Here is a 19582-nt window from a genome sequence, read left to right as displayed (position 1 = left end):
GTCTATGGCCGAATCTCCGAAGTGGCCGAATTTTTTCTGAAGTTTTTCAGAATCGATTTGGATGCTTCAAATCGATTTGAAGCTTTTAATTGGTCTCCAGATTCAATTCGGATTCAGAGATTCGGTCCCCGAATCAGACTGAATCTCCTCTGAATCGAATCAGCTACCGAAGCTTCACGCAGCTCTATTATGAAGGATATACTAATAGATCAACTGAGATATTGAGAAGCTGGCTTTCCCTGGATGTCACAGCAAGTCAGAGTCAAAGGCAGAAATAGAACTCAGGAGTCCTGACTTCAGTTGTGTACTCTTCACACTCCCTTCCTAAATATGACAACATAATACTACTGTTTTTCTGTTTTCTAGCTTATGACCTTAAGAGGCTCTGTACTGGAAGATGCTATCCCTTCAACTGCAAAGCACTGCACAGCCAGGGGACTCCCCCTAAAAGAAGTGCTTGAGTATGTGGTTCCTGAGCTGAATATCCATTGTCTTAGGTTGGCGTTCAACACTCCAAAAGTCACAGAGCAGCTTATGAAATTGGACGAACAAGGGGTAAGTCCTAAGATACAGAATAAGATACTGTAAAGTGTGACATTAAATTACCAGACCTGTACTTGGACTGCCAAATTGCTTCTTAGGTCTTTTCTGAGTCTGTCTTGTACTTTTAATGGGGGTGCTCTTAAACGTTAGCCTTTATATGCGGAGCAAATTTGAAATGACTGTCTTTTTTTCTCCGCTTTTCCAGGTTGTTTGATTTGGTTAAAATCAAGCTCACTGCACTGGCTGGTGTAAACATTTGACATTCTGAGGGAAACGTTCTGATCTTGCTTGCAATTATTTTAGACCCTACTCGTGTAAAATCTTAATTCAGACTAATTTTTCTACCAGTAGGCGCTCCCTTTAATCACTGTATAGATAATAATTAAGCTGGTGTGTAGCTCCGTGATATAAGAAGCATGCATATGTTCTCACTTTGTAATGCACAGCCCTTTGCCCACTGCAGAAGAGACATTATTGGAGATGAAACCTTAAAAATACATTTTTATGCCAGTAGTTCCATTTAATTGCTGTTACATTAAAGATGCCAGCCATCAGTGTTTTTTTTAAATACTTATTTCACTATGGTAGTACCAAAAGAGCAGCAGCACTCTACACTGAAAAGAGAAATTTCCCAAGTTATTGAATGTTCAGTTGTAATGTACTGCTTTTATTCAGTAAAAGGTATAATAAATGTGTATGAGATTTTTGCAAGGTTTGTTTCTAGAACAAAATGTATGGCGATGCTCTTAAAAACACCCACATTGTCCTTAAAAAGTGATTTGAGTGTTCTTACTTCCAGGTGTCAGTGTAACTTCAGGAAATAGAGCTTAGGAGTCTTAAGTTCTTTCGGGATATTTACCCATAGTTATCTAAGTTTAGAGCCAGCGCAAGAGATATCATCAATAAAGCTAATTTAATGCCTAGCAGATTTGATTATGACATTTCACAGTTCCATTTCAAATGCCGAATGCATCTATCGCAACTTCCACTGTGTTGCCCATGTACAGTACTCCCTAGACAGAAAATAATACCCATGTCCCTATTTCTTGCCTGTCTGTCTAAGCATATCTAATGCATCTAATACTGAAGAGATGTCACAAAACAGAAAAAGATCACATTATTATCTGCCGAAGAAGGCATAAAAGCTATGTCACCTTCTGTTTTATAGCTTATCCCAAATGGGCATAATTATCAGTGGCTACCTTCAGAAGAAATATTGCTAACTTCTTTATGGTACCAATGGGAGAGGATGTCTGTCTATTCCAAACAGGAACAAGATTAGCTTATTATGCTTCCTAGTGGGAGGGAGTTCCATATCCAAGGCTCTTTCACTGACAGTAATATGCCCAATATCCCACAGAGACGTATCAACCTAGAATTCTTTAGCTTCATCATTAACATTGCAGTTGCAATGGAGGGATGTCACCTGAGAAACTGTATGAGAAAGGAGGTTTACAGTCATCCACCAAAATATTTAAAGATTAGGACTTGCAGTTTGAATTGACTCTAGCCAAGAATGTGTGAAGTGCCTGGGCCAAGGCATGGTAGGACAGTAGTAGGCTCCCTGGGATTTTCTTTGTTCTAAGTGTAGCCTGGAAATGGGGTTTATAATTGTAGCTAAGTCTGTACCAGAATGAAGTGGAGCACATCTCGGCTAACCTGAGATGCAAGAAAGTTTTTTTAGGTATTCATGACATTTAACTATCAAAATAATGACAAATTCCGTAGGAATTGATGTTGCCAATTTAGCTTTTAGAGGTTTGGATGCTCTCATGAAATCATGGCTTCCTTACTGCCTGATCAGAGTACCTTCTGTTTATTAATAATTACCTCTCCTTTTTTTGTCTTAACCTAAATTCACTCTGTTCTTTATCTGGAATCGAGTTTCCGTCAGGCCTTCTGACTGTTTATGATGCTTCTCAATCTCCTTCTATTTTTCCATTCAGAATTTTATTTCAGTGCCAGAGAAGATTGGTTTAAACCCAATAGGATTCCACAAATGAGCTTTCAGAGGTGCTGAAACAACTACCAGTAATATGGCCTGAATCCGAGAAAGAAACTGGCTGGAAGATTTTCAGTGAAATAATTTTCTTTCCGAAAATGCTTTTTAGTTAACTGATATTTTTTCTGAAATTATATCTATTTCAATAAAATTTCCCATAGGACTAAATAATCAGCACAATGTTTTGTTTCATTAAATTGCATTTTGAAAAATTTCATTTTTTTTTCAAACGTATATCTTCATTTTAAAATTTACTCCCTGGGTTTTTCATTTTGCATATTCTTTTACATTATTGTGCATCTTACGACGTATCACTGGTGATAATGAATAATATGATGGTTGACATATATTTTTTAAATTTTTAAATAATTAAGGGCAGCTGCTCCTTCGTACTGATTGAGACATCTTATTTTCTAGATCAGAGTTGTCTAGCTGGTGGCCCACAGGCCATAAGCAGTCCTGGAAACTTGCAGCTTTTGGGTCCCTATTCAGGGTGCTGCTTACCCCACTGCTCTGGCCACTGCTGCTACCAGAGTCTCCAGACTCCCCCTCTCTTCTCCAGTTTCTGCTGCCTACCCCCACCCCTGGGGGTGAGGCTGATGGAGCCACAGTTGGATAACTCGGGGAGCCCCAGGGAACCTGTGCAGTGTGGGGGGGGGGGACATGCACAATTCAATGTAGCCTCTGCAGATTGTAGACTAGGAGGTGTGTGGCCTCCAGCCACTCAAAAATTGACAGCTGTGTTTTAAATCAAAGTGTCTTCTTTGTGTGTTTTTTCCTTTAACGAATTGGCATGCTATTTCATTCAGTACAAATGGGCATGACCTTTATCTAGGAAACTAGGTTAGGTGTTTCATGGAGTAAAAGAAATTAAGTTCAGAAGGGACTATTGACTGATCTGAACTGGGCACCTGTGTGTCACAGACTGTGAAGTTTTACCCTATTACCTCAATATTGAACCTGAAACACGTATTTGTCTAACATTCCAGAAAGACACTTGCCCGAATCTAAGGACATCAAGAAATAGAGAATCCACTACTTCCCTTAGTTGTTTATTAAAATGATTAATCGCCTTTGTTATCATAGGTGCCATATTTCTTATTTGAATTTGTCTAGATTCAGCTTGCAGCCATTTGCTCTTGTTATACCCTTTCTCTGCCAGATTAAAACCTTTTAGTGCTTATTATTCTCCCTGTGAAGATGCTTATCCAGTAATCAAATCACCTGCCAATCTTGGTTTTATAAATTAAACTGAGCACAGTCTTTCACTGTAAGGCATTTTTTCCAGCCGCATACCATTTTGTTGATCTGTTCTGCATATACTCCAAAATTAACATCCATTTAAAAGGGAGAAACAAAAAGTACATGCAGTTTTCATGTATTGATTTCATGAGTTCTGTACAACAAGGTTTCAGTCGCTTACCATCTCCTTCTCACTATTCCTCTTTTTAAGGACTGTATTAGTTTTCTTGCCACAATATCATAATGACAATCTATGTTGAATTTGTGATCCTTGCTTATCAAGAATTATAGATGACACTGTCTTCTTCGTTACTTACCATTCCACCAGTCTTTGGATCATCTGCAAATTCTGTCAGTCCTGATTTTTTTTAATTTATATTGAAATCAGTATGTAAAGATTGACTTTCTTCAGCACTAGTACCAAGAACTCCCTGCCTCACCTCACCGTGATAATGTTTCTCTGATAGATTAAATACCTTGAGATCTGTCAGTTAGCCAGTTCTTAATCCATTTAAGATTTTTGTTGGTGATATACTGTAATGCCGCTTTTTAAAATCAAAATATTTGTAAGTATTAAGTTAAAATATATTGCATCTTTGGAGTTACCTTTAGCAACCAAACTTGTAATTTTGTCAAAATAATTAAATCAGGTTTGTTGGTCAAGACCCATTTTCAGTAAAGCCATGTTGTCTGGCATTAATTACATTGCTGTCCTTTATTACATTTTAATTGATTCCTGTATCAGCTTTTCCATTATCCTACTTGGGATGTATAATAAGTAACTTGCCTGCAATTATCTAGATATTGTGTGCCCTTTTAGAATATCAGTATTATATATAACACTCTTCCAAGCTCAGTGGATTTCCCTGGTGTCCCACGGTTAACTAAAAATTAACATCAGACACTTACATCTCCACAAAAAACTCTGGAATATGTTATCTTATCTTAACTTGCTCATTTAAAAATATTTATACTTAGTAGATGTCACCATTCTCTTTTCTTACTTTTGGATGGGAAAGTATTTCCATGATCCTGTTTCTTTTCCATATATAGAACAGAAAAGTTTATTGAATGCTTCTGTCTTTTCTGCATCATCATTAATAATTTTAACATCTCTGCATGGTGGTCAGGTCTGTACCATTGTAGGATTTCTTTTTTTTTAGTGTACTTGATACCTTATTGTCCTTAGCCTTACCAAGTCTTTTTTATGCTTTTAGCTTCCATTATCAATTTTCTATATTTCCTAGCTGCTAATTTATGTTGATAATAATCAGTTTCCTCTTATCTTGTTATATATCATTTTTATTTCTAATGGCTACCTTTCCTTTTGTTTGATCAGGGTAGTCTTTTGACCAAGGTAGTACTTTCTTGTTTGTAGAATCGTGGCTTTTTGGTCACCTGAATAATAATAATTAGTAATAAGTAGAAGCTGCCCTTCATGATTTTAAAAATAAAATATGAATCTATAGAATATTTTGATTCATATGATATGACATGTTACAATGAGCATGCTACTGTTGATCTTCATAATGCGTCCGACAACATGGCTTGAGTGGTACCACAGATGTTTGGAAAGAATATAAAAATAGTAGCAATTTAACAATGAAATGAAGTAAAGTTCCAAGATAAAATTTATTTTTCCCCCAAATTAAATCATCTTTAATTATTTTCTTAGAATTCCTGTGATCTAGGAATTTGTTGACAATTTTTTCTCATCAAATCAGATGTCATTATAAATATTGTACCAAAAAATTAAACAATTCATTCAGATATTGTTTTGTTTAAAAAGTGGACTTGGGGGTCCCATCTAATTTTATATATCTGAGAATAAAGAAAAGAGAAGAAAACAAGATCCCATTAAGTTCGTTGAAAGGTATAATAAAAAAAAAAAGGGGGTTGGGGGTTTTTGTTTGTCTTAATTGCAAAAATCCTTCTTGAAATAGTATTAGACATTAGAGATGTGGAATTGGTTAGGCATTAGAACAGATAGTGGAACAGATTATTTAATTTTGTTACAAAAAATGAATTATTGTGACTTCTTGTGCCACTGCAGAATAGGGTGTGGTGTTGTGTTGTTAATTTGTGTATATTGAAGAGTTATATAGGTGAGTGGATTAAAATATTATCTTTTCATGGCTAGGGGAATACACACACACACACACACACACACACACACACACACACACACACACACACACACTAAAATCACTTAACATATCAAATATAACTAGATGTGGCAGAGAATATTTCTCTCCTTTCTTAGGAAAGACCTAAAACTAAAGTAATACAGAATAATGTTCTGAAGATTAAATGATATTGAAATATTTTTATATTGATAAGAAATCTCATATTCTATTTTTTATATTTATGTTGGAAAGTAATACTTAAAAAGCTCTCTGTAAGTCTGGGGCTAGGGACTGATATTCAAAAAGCCTGAGCCTGAATTGATTCAGTTTTTGCAGGTTAGTCTAACCTGGCTAGGCTAAATCAGTTTTGTAATCAGACAGACATCCCAGAAGTGCAGGCACATGCTTGCAGTGGCTCAGGTTAGAAACCGGGGGGTGGTAGAGCAGCCTTCCCTTCCCTTCCATAAGGCTGAGCTCAGGGGGGCATGGCCAGGACCCTACAGGATGCTCTGATTTTTTTCCCCCACCTCTCCTAAGCAGCCCAGCAGGGAATGTTTATCCCCTAACTCGGTGTTTATCAACCCATTAAAAAAACAAAGTCTCTCTCCATTAACTAATGGAGCTCTTAAACAGCTCTTCCAAGGACGGACATGAAGCTACCTGTTGATTAGCTCCAAAAAGTCTGTTTGCCTGTCGTCTGCCACAGCATGGACCGTAGCCACTATGTGGTCTGCTAGCTAATGCTGAGGTGTCTGCGTAAAGCAGAGGGGAGGGAGAAATATTCCCTGCATAGCAGGGAGAAGCCAGGCAGACGCTCTGTGACTGCAAGTCTCTGCCGGAGCTCTGGCCAGGGAGCAGAGAGGAGGGGCCAGCTTTGCTGTGTAGCAGATCACCCTGCCCAGCCCAGAGAACATGCTGGGATGCTGGGGGACTCTGATTTAACTTAAACCAGGTAGGAGTCTAGGACAGACATTGCATAAACTGGTTTGAGCCAAATCATTTAAGTCTGATACTACATTCAAACAGATTTATCTCAAACCGGTTTCAGCCATTTTCAAACTGGTTGATGTGCACTAAATTTCTGTTCTGTTACAGGTTTGAACCAGTTTCTGATCACTTAAACCGATTTAGGTGTAATGTCTGTCCCTAACCCCTGTGTCAAATAATAATGGCAAAGTACAACTATCAGTCTTGAACATGTCTTTTGAAAAATATACCTGTTACATTAAATGTATTTTACAGGGAGAGTAGGGCAGTGAAAATGGTAAGTAGCATTTGTGGGTCCATAAACGGGTTAAGATACAGACATGCTTTAAGGAGGGGAAAATTTGAGGACCATTTGAGGAGGAATAGTGGAAAAGAAAACTGAAAACAACAGTCCATATGTGCTATGTTGCTCTGTAAAATAACTCCAATATTACTGGCCATCAGAAAAGAGCCTTCTCTCCCTTTCTTCTCCCTTCTCTTCCTTCTGTTACCCTTCTCTCCCTGTCTTCCCTACCTCTGCCAAAGAGATTCCTCAGGGAGAGACAAAGTACTAGAAGAGGGAGGTAGAAGCCTAACGATTTTTACTTGTATGTTTTAAAAACTCATTTTGTTCAACAGATAAATTGAACAAAAGTTTAGGATAGGTTCACCTGTCCTTCACTTCTGACTGGCTGGTTAGGAAGATAACTTTTCTTCTTCTAATGTAGGGCTATGTAGGCTAAAATTTTAAAACTTTTGCATGCAGTTAGAATATATGCACCCATTTTTATCAATTTGTTGTGAGGAATTTGAGTGAATCTCTCTAAAATAGAACATCAAGGGACTGGTAATTCTGCTTAAACTAAAATCAAGAATGATATATTATTAATTGACTATGGCTCTTGCATTATGATTAATTAGAATAACTTAATGTTATAAATCTACCATAATGTAAATATTTAATAAGTACTGAGGGTAGAACTGTTCTGTGTTAATTTTCAGGTGACTCAGGTACCACTCAGAGGTACACATAAAAGGGTTTGTCTGCCCCTAGCTTGGGTGACCCTACTGAATTGCGATTTTTGACATTGACTTTGTGGCTGGGAATTCATCTTTGAATTCAAAGTATTGTACAGAAATAAACTAATCTTCAAAATGACCTTAGAAGGTAAATTAGTAATATCATACCTCAGTGGGATATGTTAAAGAAGCAAGAGTAATGTGATTTGATCAGATTCACAGGGGAAGATCATTGCTACACCCAGATTAGATACTTGCATTTTAAGTCTGTATTTCTCATACACTTTAGAATTCACTCTCTTAAAAATAATAAGAAGATTGAAATGATTCATTTTAGCCTTGATGAGTGAGCAGGGGAGGTCAAAGGAGTCGCATTCACCATGAATTTCTGTTTCAGTTGTGAGCTTTTTAAGTTAGCTATTCATAACACTATCACTATTGGCATGTAGCTATTTTTGGAATCTTATACATTCAGTGCACAGATGGTGTTTCTGAATTCAGCTTTTACAGTTTTTGGTGAATGGGATTTTAGGTAGATTATGATAATTCAGAACAATTTGCACATGCTCAATAGCTATTGTACATCAATGAATGTCTCAGCTGTTTCTAATTTGTTTATCCAAAATACTTTATTACAGTGCTTAATAGTTTACATTATTGATTGTCTCTATAGTTTCATGTTTAAAAAGCAAATATAGGTAAAGCTGTATAGAATAACAAAAAAAAATCCTGTTTACATAAACACAGAACAGACTTTTATAAGGTGAAATTCTAGAAGTCCTCTAAATGCATCTCATGCATAAAAGCTAAGCAAGGCTGAAGTGCTGTCATCTCCCAAGACACTTAAAGATTCAAAGATCACCTTGTCAGTGATTTACAGTAGGAGTATCAAACATACACCTCCAATAGCACTCCATCCAACCCACTGGGCTACTAGTGGACCTTGGAATTTGGAGTTGTGGTTAGCAGTGGACAGGGCCTACACCAGAAACTAGCCCAGTGGCAGCAGGGGTGTGAGTGAAGTCTACACCAGAAACTAGCCCAGTGGCAGCAGGGGGGTGAGTGAAGGGTCTGCTGACACAGCTTCACTTGCCCTTCAGCTGCTCAGCTCATCGCTACGTGTTCCACGTTCATCACAAGTGTCCACTTGCCCTACTGCCACCAGCCCTGGAAATCTAACCTACCAAGAAGTCCAGCTCGGGGCATGGTGTGAGTTGGACATCCCTGCTTTAAAGAGTAAAATTAAGAGCACCTCTGTACAAATTAGTAACTTCAAGTATGAAGCTGAAAATAATTTCATGTATATTAAATTTTACACAATGTGAGTAGATAAAGTAAAGGACCTACATGGGTTTTTGTTATCACCTGAGCCTTAGGCAGCCTGAGAAATCTGCTACAAGCCATCAGTGTCTGATAACAATGCCAAACACTCATATAGTACTAGTGAGGATCTCAACGTTCTTCATGCTGAAATTTAATTCTGAATGCTGCAATTCTGTTTCCAGCCTTCCATGATTGTTACCTAGGAGAACAGAATTTATCATACTAGGAAATTACAGTATGTCCTCTCTCTTGTTCTATCAAGAAAATTTGATTTCTGATGCTTTGAAGGAAAGTACTAAGGAGAGAAATATTTCCTCTTACTCCTTTCCTGCTCCATAGTGGTCCTTCCTGACCCTTATGGCAATCAGTTTTATTTAAATTGTAGGATTGAAGTTCCCCAATTAGCATGCATAATTACCACTAATAATAACTGTATTGAATCTTGTGAATGAAGAATGGGAGTAAGAGAAGATCTGTGTTCTATTGGTTTGACATTGATTTGCTATGTAACCATGAGCAAATGACTCAACTTTCTTTTTCTCTGTGCCACTTGCAATCTTAGTTTTACAAGGATAGCCCTTGAGAAGTCTAATGGAAGTATTAAGAGGTCTTAAAAAATGGGAAAAAAATTGAACAAGGTTTTGAAAAAATGACAGTGAGGAACTGTGCCTCTCTCTACACATTGCAGGTATTTAACAATTACCTGGTTAATTGCGCAATTACATGGAGACCAGCTACATGTGCAAAGTAGCTATCACACAACAAAAAGCTCCAACCAGCTATAAAGTTAGACCTAAAACATTTGTACTGACTTAATAACTTGTTGCTATCGAGCATTAATTTGCACATGTAGCAGGGAATCCCTGTGGCTGCAAGCTGCAGGAGTGCAACATGCCTAGTATAAAAACCCTGAGAATTACAGGAGCCATGATCCCCAGGGTCCAGGGGTTTCCCACACCCTTGGATGCTAAAGCTCGGGGGTGCAGGAAAGCCCCAGTCCCTGGAGATTGTGCTGATCCTCCAGCACCAGAGGTTGCTCTGTGCCCCTAGGATGGGAGGGATCACTGCTGCAGCAATCTTCTGACCCTGGGGGTTTCCCCACACCTCTAGAGCAGTGAAATCATTGCAGCAGTGATCCTTCAGCCCTGGGATTGCCTGGGGTGTCCCCCGCAGCTGGGAACCCACAGCACTGGCAGTGAGCTGCAATGGAATCTAATGCACGATCCCATGATCATACCTCCTGCCACGCACATGTGGCGTGGCAAGAGGCACAATTAGGTGAATCGTGCATTAGATGTATCGTGCTTTTACCTTCTTGTGTAGAGGGGGCCTGAGAGGGACAACACTTAATTTTTAGTTTCTCTTGCTTTATAGTTATGTATAGACAGTGAAAAAGCCCAAGGTGAAATTGATGTAATCTATGCAGCTTTCTAAAAGCTGTGTAGATTGGACTGTTAATGAACAGAATACACGTTCACTCAGCAGTTGGCCAAGACAGGCAGATGCCTGCACTGGCCAAGGCCAGAAGCTCTAGTGGGCTGCAGCCCACTCGTACACACCTCCCAGCTCTAGTGGGCTGCAAAGCCAGAGGGCCCTGCGCCCTCACCAGCCCCCCCACCTGTTGGTGCGGGGGGGCAGTGAGGGGGAAATGGACCCCCACTCCAGCACCCCAGTCAGGGTCTGCACAGTGAGGAGAGGAAAGCCCCTGGGGCTGACAGGTTGGGGGCTGGCAAGGAATCAGGGCTGGGTTGTTCACAGCCTTGCAGAGCCACATTGTGGGGAGAAAGCCTCCGCCTTAGGGGGTCTCTCCCCCACCCACTGTGGAGACCCTAGCTGGGGGGCCTGGGCTGGAGTGGGGGTTCAGTCCTTTCTAACCCTCCTGTCCCCTTGCAGCTGATGATTAGTGTGCAGGCAAGGGTGCAGGGTTGGGGCTTTTGCAGTCCAGCAGAGTGCTTCCTCCCCCACTCACTGTGCACGTCCCAGCTGGGGAGCCAGGGCTGGAGTGGTTCCCCACTCAAAGATTCACAGAAGTTTAGGGCTGGAAGGGACCTTGTAAGATCATTGGGTCCAATCCCTCTGCTCTGGGCAGGAAAGACTTTTGGGGTCAAATAACCCCAGCAAGGTGTGTGTCCAGTCTCCTTTTGAAGATCTCCAGGGTAGGTGCCTGCACCACCCCCACTGGGAGTCTACTCCAGAGTTTGGTCACACGAACCATGAAGAAGTTTTTCCTTATATCCCATCTAAAATCATCTAGGAGTTTATTCCTTGCCCACCACCCTGATATTGAGAGGTGTGGGGAGGGGGCGGACCTGGGGTGGCCGAGCCATGTTATGTGGGGGGGTAAAGCCCCCACCCCCTGCTGTGTAGACTGTGACTGCAGGGAGGCAGGGCCGGGGTGGGGGTTTGTTTTCCCCCTTACCTGCCCTGGTGTTGCTGCCAGTGGGCCTGGGGAGACTGCCTTAGCTTTGTGACAGCCGGGGCAGGGCCCTCTAGCTGGGCTGGAGCAGCCATCTGGGATGGAGGCTAGCCTGCTCCCCCCGTATGGGAGGGGGTTAGTGGGGCCTGCAGTGCATCTTGGGGTGCTGAGGCCTAACATGTGTCAGGAAGAGATCTGGAACAGAAGTTTGATTGACCAGTTTAAGCTAAATTGGTTAAGTCTGATACTACATCCATCCAGGGCTATCTTAAACGGGTTTTGGCCATTTTGAAAATGATCTATGTTCACTAAACTTCTGTTCTTTTACAAATTTAAAACAGTTTCCAATCACTTATACCGGTTTATGTGTGTTGTCTATCCCTAGCCTGTATGTTTATGTTGAATAAGCAATGAAATTGCTAACTAAAATAATAAAAAAAGTTTCAACCCAACTGAGTCAAAGGAGCCATACAAGTTGTCCTTTTGTTATCTCAATAGCAAAAAATGCAAATTGAACTTCAAAATCACTTTCTAGAAGGATCAGCTGGGTCTTTGAGGACAGTACTGTGTTCTTCAGGATGTTCACCAAAGGAGCTTGGGGTTTCACTTTCATATCAAGCAAAAACCTGTCTTTATTATGTCCATTTGACCTTTCTTTTCCTTTCTAGAGTTTACGTATGTGCTGGCATAAGGCCAGCCTAACCTTTGGTACAACTCCAGTATGCTTAGAAAGAGACTTCTCTCTTCCTTTTCCCCAGCATGGGCTCTCCAGCAGCAAAAAAAGCAAAACTAACCCGTTCTTTACTTCCTTCTTCTTACTCCCATGCTCTTATTAATTTACTTCCTTCTCACCATCTGCCATTATATACTAAAGTTACAGTAAGGGTTGGATTTGGGGTTTGAAATAGTTTAACTTTGACAAGATCTGTGCTTTTTAAAGTCCATGGGAGTTTTAGTGTACAATTAATTGGAAGTGGTTAGGTCAGTTTTGAGTACAGTCACATTTCCCACCCTAATATATTGATTACAGTTATTGAAATTGTTCTCTTACCTTCCAGGGTTAATGAAAGCTGACAAAATATTAGCCTTTTCATATTATACACTCTGCTCCTTCTTTTTAAAACAATCTATATTTTGTTTACACTCAGGCACTTAAGAATCATCTAAGTATTTTCAATCAAAATTCATTAAACTTGAGTTCATATAACTTTTAAGTACCAAAGTATATATACAGTCCCTTTGATTAATTTGTAAAGAAGGCAGCCTACACTTATGCTTTCACATTAAAGGACAACACCATCAGGGCTTGGCAGCCTTTCAAACAGGAGAGAAATAGTCATTGTAACACATTACATAATTCCCTTAGTCATGTTCCGCTATGACAATCCAGTCAGAACCTGACAGACTAGTTTGCTTGGTATCTACAAGCATTGTACTAGCAATTACCTTCTAAAACAAGCCTAACAATCATATTTGCTTGCAGACAGTACACCTCTCAAGTAAGATATGCATGTTGTTTTTTGGCAGGCAGAATGAAGAATAATAGATTGTTCCAGAATTACAGCTTGTTTGGAGCAAGGCTAGAGCCTAATATTCAGCTCACTACCCTTCTCCCTTTCTCTTTCCTGCTCAGACAAAATATACACTTTGAACCCTCTCACAGACATGGGCCTTATTGGCAGCAGGCTTTGGTTCAAAATCACAGGACTGCTGAACGTCCCATGGCATGTTGAGGAGTTGAGGGGGAAGGGAGTATGGATTCCCATGGTTTTCTACTCATCTGGGGGATTTCCCCTGCCTCAGACATTAGTGTGACCTATATTTGTGGGACATTTGCTTCAGCCCATGGCAATTTGCTCCTTTTACCTTCTGTTCCCAGAGGTAGTGTGTTTTGATAGCTATTATCTCAGCCACAAGAGTCAGTGAAATACTTGCCATTACTGTTAGTTTTCCAAATGTTGTATTCCATAAGGACAAGGGCACCCTTAGACACCTCCTGAAGTTCTTGCCTAACTACCTTTTTTTCTTCCCTAAACCCCATGTCAGAACAGGTGAAGTGAATATTCTTGTATTTGGAGAAAATATAGGGAGAGATAAAATCTTTCAAGTTCTATATAACATTTTGCAGAGAGTATTGAATGACAATCAGTTTCTACTCGCAGGTTATCTAAGTATCTCTCATCAGGATATACTAGCAAGTAATAAACACCACCTGCCCACCCCCCTGGCCATGTCAAGTCACATTCATTAGATCTCATCTAGCTTCTGCCAGTTTCTTCATAAATGTCTCAGTTCCCAAGATCTATAGATCTACTACCTGGAGTCTGTTGATTCATTTTACACTACTCTTTGGTGTAGGCTTCCAGATCTGTTATCCTTTTTGGTAGAATTCTTTCTATCCTCCTGCTGAGAGAACTGTTTGTAGTTGCTAAGAGTGGTATCTATATGGATATTCACTTAGTTACTTATCCTACAGCAGCTTGTTCTTTGAGGTTTGTTATCCATACAATTACAAAACCTACCCTACAACCCTGCTAATTGGAGTGTTTTTCTCTGGGATTTTGTTTGTCAAAGAAAATGAATGGCTGTTGGGGATGCCTCACCCCTTATATCCTCAGCTGTAATAGTCAGAAGAGTATGAAGAGAAACAGCTGATACCTCCATAGATAATGATGTTCAAAAAGAAATCTATCTTTTACACATGGGAAGCATACACAACAAGAGTAGAACCTGAGTGATCACATCTTGAAGAATCATAGAAGGGTTAATTTCAGTTGCATTAGAAACAGGGAATGGAAATAGTGAAAACCAAGCAAAGAGAAATGTTTGCTTAGTTGCTAACCTGTAGCTTGAAAAAAAAATGATAGGGACCCCCTAAAAGAAATAAAATAGTTGCTAAAATCAATTAAATGTTCTTTGTGTAATTTTTGCATATTTTAAAATCAGTCATAGGAAAGCACTTCTAATGCCATTGACCATTTTAACAACATGCACTATCAATAGCAACTCAAATATGATGCATCTTATTATCAGAAATACGTGTGTTATGTATCGCCGCTTTACATAGAAGAGAGAGGTTGATCTAATGCAGTGGTTCTCAGACTTTTAAAACTCAAAAGGCACTCTGTTTCCAAAAGTAATTTATTTATTACAGTGCTTTTTTTAAATCTTGTTGCACTCAACAGCATCCTTAAAAACATCTCCTGGCACCCCAAGTTTAAAACTATAAAAAAGCTATTAAAATGTTCAATAACATATGAAACGTGTATCCTCACCATTGGGTAATATTCAAGGTGACACCTGACAAAATTTACAAATTATGTTCAGCACAATGAAATCCTGCCACAGTGCATAGGATGGATTTGAATGGACCTGCGGTGGATTTAAGTGGTCCTATTAAGAAGCTCACCCAACTTCAATAATTGTTTATTATGAGACCTTATAACCAAATGTTAGCTTACTGACCAGGCCTTGCATAGACACTTAATGTCTCCTGCAGGAGTCACTGCTTTCCCAGGAGAAAATATGAGGATACAGATATTCAGGATTTTTCTACTAGAGCAAAAATGGCCATTTCAGGAGAGAAATAACCCAGGAACAACCAGGGTTAAATCACTCCCAGGAGAGTTTCTCCTGGAAGAGCAAATGTCTGTACTTTACCTTTCTGAAAGAAGCCACAGCGTAGTCTGTTCTCCAATATCCCAGAGAACTTTGCTCCCCTTCTTCCCCCCTCTCCCCCCCAAAAAAAGTAAACTGCTTGGGCTGGCTGGACTCCCAAGCAGGGAGCAGAACATTCCCTCTTCATAATCTCACAAGGTGCAGCAGAAGACAGGTTGATTCTGAGCTGTCTGGGTCACCCACTCAGGGGTTCCCTTTGTACTGCTGTCATCTTTTGCTAGAAAGACTGAGGGAGTCTGCAGAGTACACTGAGCTGTGTGTACAGGGCCTCCTTGGTTGTACAGCATCAACACTGCAAGTTCTGTGCTCTTCAAGGCTTAGCATTCAAATGTACATTCAGGCATCCCTGGGTAAGTTTTTCTACCAGGAGAACAACCCTGGGAGAATTCTTAGAGGCCATTTGAATGTGTACATGCAGCCTAAGATCACAAAATGAATAGGGCTTCAATACATTTCTACAACCAAATCAAAAAGTAGACATCCTTTAGAAAAATAAAGGAAAGACAGCAGTCATCACTGCAGTCAATTCAGTATTTTAATTCAAGCAGAGCAAAGGTAGCTTCAGTAGTATAGCAGTTAAAACAAGTGAGAAACATAGGAAACATAAAGAGTATCTAATATCAACAAACATTTTCTTCCCTATTGTTTAAGAATTTCTAGTATAGTAGATGCCTCCTTCCCCACCCCGAGTCTGTACCTGAGGTGGGCAAGCACAGCTCCCAATGCCATGGCTGCTCCAGGAGCTCGCACTCTGACAACCAGCCCACATGGCCCTTTCCACAGCCCCAGTGGTGGGGGGACCAGTTGAGCTGAAAAACCCAGCTTCTTCCTGCCCACAGCAGAGTATGCTGCTTAGAATATGGTGGCTGGGAGCAGAGTAGCAGCTGCAGATGCCACTTGTCCATGGGACAATGGGTGGTGGGGAAGGAGTGAGCACCCCAGCACCCTGGTTGAAAATCACTGATCTAGTCAATAGGATACAATAGGAGTGAGGAAGTCTAGTTCTTCTCTTTCCTTTTTTTATACACTTGTTGCGGGGCTTTCGATAACGCACTCAGCTTTTCTGTGCCCCAGCATTTTTGCAAACTAAGCAGTTGGACGTCATCACCAGGTATGATCATCTTCATCACCACAGTACTTATCTATTTGAGACAGGTGGTAAAAAAACAGTAGGGAATTTGGAAGAAAGTTATACAAATAAGTAAACTTTTTCAAGTCTATCAGTTTGGGGATTAGTTAAATTGCTGTACATTAGCTGAAACTTTCTATCTAATTTATTGGATATAAAAATCTTGCTTTTTTTATTTGCAGTTAAGCTATCAGCTGAAGGTGGGTGTCATGTACTGCAAAGGTGGACAGAGCACAGAAGAGGAAATGTACAACAATGAATCAGCAGGGGCAGCCTTTGAAGAGTTCCTTCAGCTGTTAGGAGAACGAGTTCGACTGAAGGGGTTTGAAAAGTATCGTGCTCAGCTAGACACCAAGAGTAAGACGGCCTTCTTTATTTTTTTCCAATTCTAACAAAATATGTCATGATCAATAATTGATACTTTTCTCACATTTCTTTTAAAAAAAATCTCCTTCTTTGCTACAAACTAAAAGTTGTTCTCTATCAAACATCATAAGTGAAAAAAGCAAACACAAAATAACTCATACCTACCTGGTTTCTCATCGCTTTAATAACAAATCATTGCACTTTTACAAATATTCAGCTACAAAGTGATAGCTAAAACTGCTATGTAAAGGTGTTCCAAAAATCCAAAGTAAAAAATGAGCGTCCTATGGAATTATTGTTAATGTGTTGGCGCATTACACTACATGACAGCACTGCGTCAGTTCTGCGTTATTAACTTCAATATTAATTTCTTTGCGTTTTTGATGATATCTTAATGATCTTTCTTCACCAAAAACAACGTTTTAAGGATCCAAGTTTATAATCTCACCTTGGTAAATTAATAAATTGATTTTATGCCGTGACCAGCTTGTAGTCTGCTTCCCCTAGGCATTTATGTTGTGTTGCTTCTGCTGAATTTATTCTAGTATATTCTTTTTTATATTTTTATAGAGTTTGTCTCTGTGAACTAAACTATATTAGGGCAACTGTGCCCACCCAGCTTTGCCATAAAGCAAAGGGTTGCAGAAAAGCAGTTGAAAAAGATTTAATGCAGCATTATCTGTAAATGTAATATTCCGCTCTTGAATGAGGGGGACAACATAAATTTTATGAAATATATTTATCAGACAATACATGTTTTGTTTGCCTGTTTGTGCTCTCTTTTAAAATCTATTTAAAAACTCAAATACCTGAGACCCATTTTTGACTAATTTGATTAACCCCATTTGTATTGAAGTCCATTGTTATCTTCCTAACTTGCAGTAAAGGAACTTAACCTGAGTCATGAAAGAAAAAAATAAAATTCAGTGTAGCAAAAAATGGCCTGTTTCCATGATTCTGCTACCCTCAGCAGTGTAACAGGTAATTGAGAGACTATAAAAAATGTGAAATAGCCCTTCTTAAATATTACCTTAAAAGCATGTTTTAAGAACACACAAGGGCCTTCTTCAGTCATTGAGTCCAGTCTCCTCCTATTGCAGGCAACTGCATTATATATAATCCCATTTATAAAGTTGTAACGCTCCATCTTGAAGCTAGATAAGTTATTTGCCCCCACTACTTTTATTTGCAGGTGCATAGTGGCAGAACAGTTAAGGCATCTCTCTACCAATGTAGAGGCATGCTGAAGGCCATACCCAGTCAACCCAGTTACCATTAAACGGTCATCAAATGGTTACCAAGTAATATCGGATGATGAATCAGAGGGGGCCCAGTGTGATGGTAGTCATGTCATTCTTTTGTATGCTCTTATACACTCTTTTGTACACTCTTAACTACAAAAACTGGCATGCCTTAACTGTCCTAGCCTAATGCACCATCTGAACTTGAGATGTACCTATAACCTTGACTACTATTAGAAGACTGTTCTGCAACCAAGCTCTCCTGTTGTTTAAAAATCTTCTAGTTTTCAGCCTAAATTTATTCATAGTTAATATATACCTATGTGTTCTTGTGTGCTACTATTGTTGTTTAACTTATATAGCTACTTTTCCACTCTGGTTTTTACCTTGTTGATGTATTCATGAACAGGAATCATGAATAACATCATTCAGTTAGTACTGAAATGCTCCCTGCCTTCGTTTTATCAAGGTAAACAAGCCATGACCTTTTAGTTTTATGAGAGCATCTTCATTTCCGTGGATTTTCCTAATAGCCGTTTTCTTATACCTGTTTGAATGCCCAGTTCCTATACCTAGTTTGCATTCCTTTTCTTTAAATGTGCTTGACCAGAAATGTATCCACCATTCCAGATGAGGTCTTACCAGTGTCTTGTTCAAAGGCATTAATAATTTCATCTCTCTGCTGGAAATACCTCACTTGGTATATCCTGGTATTGCATTTTCCTTTTTCACAGCTGCATCATGTTTATTATTTTTATAACCAGTAAATAGTGTCAAAATCAACTACATGAAAGTACATTACCATCTTAGAGCAGTCAGTATTCAGCTGTGTCAAAGTAGTGTCATCTAACCCAGTTTTTCTATAATCAGCTACAGCTGAGATTATGTAGGAGGACATGGAAAGAGCTAGGGAGGGGAGAAGCAAATATTTTGATTCCTGATGGGTGTTTTAATGGGTGAATGAATGATCTTTCTCTAGTATTTTTTTCCCATTTGAACTGGGCTTGTATTAGAACTTGCATTCAGAATTGACAAAAGTTCACTCCTCAAATTCTTACAAACAGATAAATCTGTTAAATGCAAATGTTGTAAACTCTTCAGATTGTGCATTAATCTGCAAAATTAATTGTTGCAACAATATGCTGTAAGGATGGTTTTCATAATAATAAGTAAATAATACTTTGGTAAAGCATATCTTTGTTAATAAGGGAAGCAATCACTAGATAAATATTTTAACTCTGCACCTGAAAAAATATTGCAACATATCTGGCATTGGTAGATGTTGAAGCAGGTTTAACATTTTCTCAAGTTTTAAACCTAGATGTTCATGCTGGTGTTCTGCAGGTCATTAAAGTATGTTGCATTAGTATTTCACATTAGCAGGCCTCACTTTTGTTGTCTAAAATAATGTTTTCCAACTGTGTTCCATGGAACCTGGGCTTCCACAATAGGTCACCAGAGGTTCCACAAAGAGATTGGAGGTAATGGTGGAGTGGGCCAGGTCACCTGGCTCTGCATCATTCTTTAGGA

The 19582-nt window shown here is 39.3% G+C and overlaps 1 protein-coding gene across 10 annotated transcripts in view; it reads left to right on the top strand.

Annotated features, from left to right (window-relative positions):
* SIPA1L1 (signal induced proliferation associated 1 like 1) overlaps positions 1-19582 on the top strand; it is a 402079-nt gene that overhangs the window by 294431 nt on the left and 88066 nt on the right. For all 10 annotated transcript variants that reach the window (XM_025192115.1, XM_025192109.1, XM_025192111.1 and 7 more), the window contains 2 exons: positions 367-555; positions 16628-16802. In XM_025192115.1, the coding sequence (XP_025047900.1) occupies positions 367-555; positions 16628-16802 (364 nt within the window). The remainder of the gene's footprint in view (positions 1-366; positions 556-16627; positions 16803-19582) is intronic.

Source organism: Alligator sinensis, unplaced genomic scaffold, assembly GCF_000455745.1.
Source record: "Alligator sinensis unplaced genomic scaffold, ASM45574v1 scaffold718_1, whole genome shotgun sequence".
In the NCBI taxonomy this organism is placed as follows: Eukaryota; Metazoa; Chordata; order Crocodylia; family Alligatoridae; genus Alligator; species Alligator sinensis.
The sequence above is the reverse complement of the archived record's forward strand: the minus strand, read 5'-3'. Positions and strand labels throughout refer to the sequence as shown.